The 4,730-nt window shown below is 32.5% G+C and overlaps 1 protein-coding gene across 1 annotated transcript; it reads left to right on the top strand.

Moving 5' to 3' along the window:
* The first annotated feature begins 3,021 nt into the window (after positions 1–3,021).
* Positions 3,022–4,218, top strand: LOC109812878 (F-box/kelch-repeat protein At3g23880). Its single transcript, XM_020376944.2, has one exon. The coding sequence runs from the start codon at positions 3,022–3,024 to the stop codon at positions 4,216–4,218; it is 1,197 nt and encodes a 398-aa protein (XP_020232533.2).
* The last annotated feature ends 512 nt before the right edge of the window (positions 4,219–4,730 follow it).

Raw genomic sequence — 4,730 nt, 5'->3', positions numbered from 1 at the left:
TAATCGACTCAAGACTCACCTAGGCATACCTGAAGACTTGGAGTGATTAGTGCTCTGTTTTGTTGACCAGTTTTAATTAGGAATTTTAAATTCTGTTTTTGAATTTTCATTTCAATTTGGTTGTAATATTTTTAATTCCGGAACAACTTTAATGCTTTAATCTGTTGAACATTTAATTTCTGATGGTATTTGAAGTTTGAATTGCTGATATATTGGTTTGAATGGTGTGACAATATTTGATTTGGTTGGTTGATGTTATGATGCTCTGTTTTTGAGCAAGATGTTGTTCTATTTTTTCTTGAGCATTGATATTTTGATATTTGATTTCTGGTAAGCCAAATTGATAATGTTTTTTTGATTTTGAATTTCTGAGTTATGGATTGTAACTTGTAATTTCTGGCTGACCAATTCATGCTTAAGTTGCTGATCTAATGGTTCTGACTTGGATATTATAGTTCAAGTTCACAAAGTTTGTTGTTGACCAATACCTATGATGTGTTAAATCAATTTTAAGTTGGTATTGTTCTGAGCATATAAGGTGTGTGCATATGGCTCATACTGTGTCTTGTGGACATACATAGCTTGATTTGTTTTTGATGATGTCCAAAGGGGGAGAAAGGTTTTGTTCTGGTTGTTTTGCAGGTTTTGATTATGAAAGAAAAAGTAAGAGCAAAGTGAACAAAATGGTTAAAGCTTAGCTTGATTTGTCATCATCAAAAAGGGGGAGATTGTTGAGATTGATGGGATCACCTCTAAAGATTGAAGAGTTTTGATGATAACAAGTGTGTACCAAGGACATCAACATCAAAGAAGTCAAAAACAAAGTCAAAGGAAAATGCTATGTAATAGAATAGTTTATAGTGTATAAAATTGTTTTGATTGAGTTTATCTTTTGTGTGTGCTGTGTGCATGAGCTAAATCTATATCTAATCTGATTAGGGAGTGTATGATAATGAGTTAAAAGGATTGAGAAGTTATTTTGAGACTTAAAATGAAGTTTTGAAAACTAACTCAAAATAATCGATTATCATTAAATATAATCGATTATTCCAGCAACAGGCAAAAAGGGATGCCTTGCTGCAATAATCGATTATTTGGGAAATAATCGATTATCCCATAAATGACTCTCTGGAATAATCGATTATCCAGCAAAATAATCGATTATATTGTTCTTGGTTGGTTTCCAGAAAACCTGAAGAACAAAATAATCGATTATTCTTTAAAATAATCGATTATCTGGTTCTGAAACTCTTATAAATAGTTTGAACATTTTGAAACTTCAGAACAGAGTTAGAATTGAGAATCAAAATTAGAAAAGCATTTTCGTGAAGTCTTTGTGACAATCTTGGAGAGTTTTCTTTGTGAATCCAAGAAGATAAACGTTTGTGAAAAACTTTGAGGAAAGATCATCATCATCATCACATTCTTGAAAGGAAAGAGATTAAGATTTGCTTCTGAATTCCAGGTGAATTCGTTCCTTAATTCTTTGTGAATACTTGTAAATCTTGAGAGGGTTTCTCAAGTGGTAAGGAATTCTTGTAGTGGGTTTCTACAAGGGGTGCTTTCTTGAGGTCAAGAAAGTGGTTATCTTGAATGTAGGAGTATATGCATGTGTGGTATGCTTGTAAACCTTCTTCATTAAGATAGTGGAACAAATCTTGATCAGGTTATGATTGAGGACTGGATGTAGGTCACATGTGGAGTGGCTGAACCAGGATAAAAGACTTGTGCAATCTTCTCTTACCCTTATCTTTTACTTTGCGTAATTTCTTGATTGTGCATTAAAGAAGATTGTTCTTGATTAATATGTGTGCATGAATAACATTGGTTTAAATTGAATCAAAGCATTACATATTGATATTATCCTTGAACCTCATTGTTGGTTAATCAAGAAAACATATAGGATTCATTCTTCTATAACAAGTCTTTAAGAAACTTCATTGAAAATTCATTTTTAGAAAAGTTTAAGTAAAATAAAGATCATAAATAATCTGAAAATTTTTAAAGTGTCATAGAATCCAATTCACCCCTCTCTTGGATTATGCCATTCTTTTCTAACAAATATTCTATTTATTTTTGTTAACTATGTGTCTATTATCCTTTTTACTTGTCTCCTAAGAGGTGATTTCAGCTTATCCTATAGATCAACTGACTTGGTTCTACTCTTGGGTAGTTTTAGAAGCCAATTTTTTCATTAAAAATATAAAAGAAGATTTTAAGGATCTCTCCCACTCATTTCTTTTTTGTCACCTTATAAATTTCATGGGTTATTCACACTTAAACACTTAGTAGTTTTGTTATCCAATTACTATTGAGAACTAGAAGACTTGCATATCATGCAGATAAGGCTTACAATTTTTGTGTTTTGTTATCCAATTACTATTGAGAACTAGAAGACTTGCATATCATGCAGATAAGGCTTACAATTTTATCCCATGTCTCAAATTATTAATGTTTTATTATATAAGTTTCGAATTAGAAAGTGGATCCTAATTGTTCATAAAGATGAACAACAATGTACAATAATAATATGTTAGGTTTTACTGTTAGTGAGTAGAAATACAAATAATTTTTTTGTAATTAAAAACAAAAAATTATAAATTAATGATAAAAAAAATAATCCTTACAGTTATCAATATAGTTATTTATTTATTGAAGAAAGTTAACAATATATTCTTAGTTTTATTTTTTTTTTCATTCCTTAATGATGAGATACACAATATCTCACTTTCACTTTTCACTAATAATTAATAAAGAAGAAAAAGAAATCTTAATTAAATAGACGTAACCTTTTTACATTAAAAAATTTAATTAAATACCACAAATTAAAATCATTTGAAATTTCCCTCTCCTTCCACTATTATTTATTTCCTCATAGAAAGTATTAAAATCCATATGAAAAATTTGAAAACTGGTTAGGGGTCGTGACAACGTACAGAGATTACTTTGAGATTTGAAGAGTGAAGGCAGTGTTATTGTTGACCAAGGTTTGAGAAGCGCAATCTCATGCAACGAATAAAGATGAAGAAAGAAATGCTCTTTTATGTTCCAGAACTCCCTCAAGAACTCATCTTGGAAATTCTGTCATGGCTTCCGGTGAAGGATCTCATGCGATTCAGGTGCCTTTCTAAGACCTGGACTACCCTTATGTCTCATCATGCATTCGTTAAATTGCACCTCCAAAGATCTTCCAAGAACAAGCATGTTCTATTATCTTTCTACCAACATGACAACGCTGTGGGTAATCGGAATAATTCAAGTGTCGCTGCTGCACCCTGTTCTACAGATGGTTTACTTGAGAACCCAACTTCCACCATAAATAATTGTATCCGCCGTTTCAGTGAAACTAGCATTGTCATAGGTACATGCAATGGCTTAGTTTGCATATGCAGTTATTTTAAGACAGATGATTATATCAAATACTGGGTCCGGTTTTGGAACCCCGCCACGAGAATCATGTCCGAAGATTCGCCATACATAGTTCTTTTTGACTCTGATTATCAAAATGAACTATATTATCTGAAATTTGGATTTGGGTTTGATGATTTGAGTGGCAATTATAAGGTGGTGATGATCCTTTTGGATGTTCAGTCTTATAAAAGGGAGACGAGAGTTCTCACCTTGGGTCATTCTAGTTGGAAGAAGACTTTAAATTGCCCCCTTTTTCCCTTGCCAGATCCAGTTGTTGGACAGTTAGTAAGTGGCACTCTTAATTGGTTAGCACTTAGCAGCGTCGGTAATGGACCTGATGGTTATGATTGGGATATTGTTACTGTTGATGACTTAGTAATATTTTCTTATGATCTAAAGAATGATACGTACAGATATTTGTTGATGCCTCATGGTCTTCTTGAAGTCCCTGCTCGTGAGCCTTATCTTGGGGTTTTGAAAGGATGTCTGTGTCTTTCTCTTGATTACAAGGATACCCATTTTGTTGTTTGGCTAATGAGGGAGTTTGGAATTCAAAAATCTTGGACTCAGATTCTTAATCTTAGTTACGAGTACCATCATTATCCAATTCATGCCTTTGCACTTAATTTCATGCCTTTGTTCATGTCTGAAAATGAAGATATCCTGCTTTTGGCAGACGAAGTACGTTCACTATATGTTGTCTATAATCTGAGAGATACTAGAATAGACCATACTCATGGTTTCAATGTCCACTCACATTTCTATGTCTCTTATGATTATGTTCAAAGCTTGACTTTGCCATACTGAACTTTTGCTATCTTACATTTGGTTGTTTGTTTCTCAATGGTTTCAGAACTTACCATTTAAAGTAAGTGCGGTTGTTTAGCCTGTTTAATTTGTTGGATTATCCTATCGGCTGTGGCTAAATGCTAATGGTTGAATTTCCTTGCATTCTGTTATATAAATAATAGTAAGCTAGTACATGATCTTCTTCAAAAGAAATTGATTCTCTCGTTCAAATATTTTATTCTTGGGTTGGTTTTCTAAAAGTTTTAAACAGACTGCAGGAAAAGAGTTATTTTCATTCTTCACTTAACGATAAGGTCATTCGTTCTATAATTTCCTTATATAGATGCAATACCCGTTGTGACTGTTTTATGTTATTTTTCTTATACGCGTAATTGCATTTTGATTGCATTGCATTTGTTGAGATCTAAGGCTTCTTTATATAATGAAGTTGGTTGAGCTGTCATATGTTCTTATAATAGGCAGACTTAGAATCTGCAGAACCGGAACTAGAAAAGTCTGTTGTGAGTTTC

This window comes from Cajanus cajan, chromosome 4, assembly GCF_000230855.2.
Source record: "Cajanus cajan strain Asha chromosome 4, NIPB_CcT2T_4, whole genome shotgun sequence".
Lineage (NCBI taxonomy): Eukaryota > Viridiplantae > Streptophyta > Magnoliopsida > Fabales > Fabaceae > Cajanus > Cajanus cajan.
This window is presented reverse-complemented; position numbering and strand designations above follow the sequence as displayed.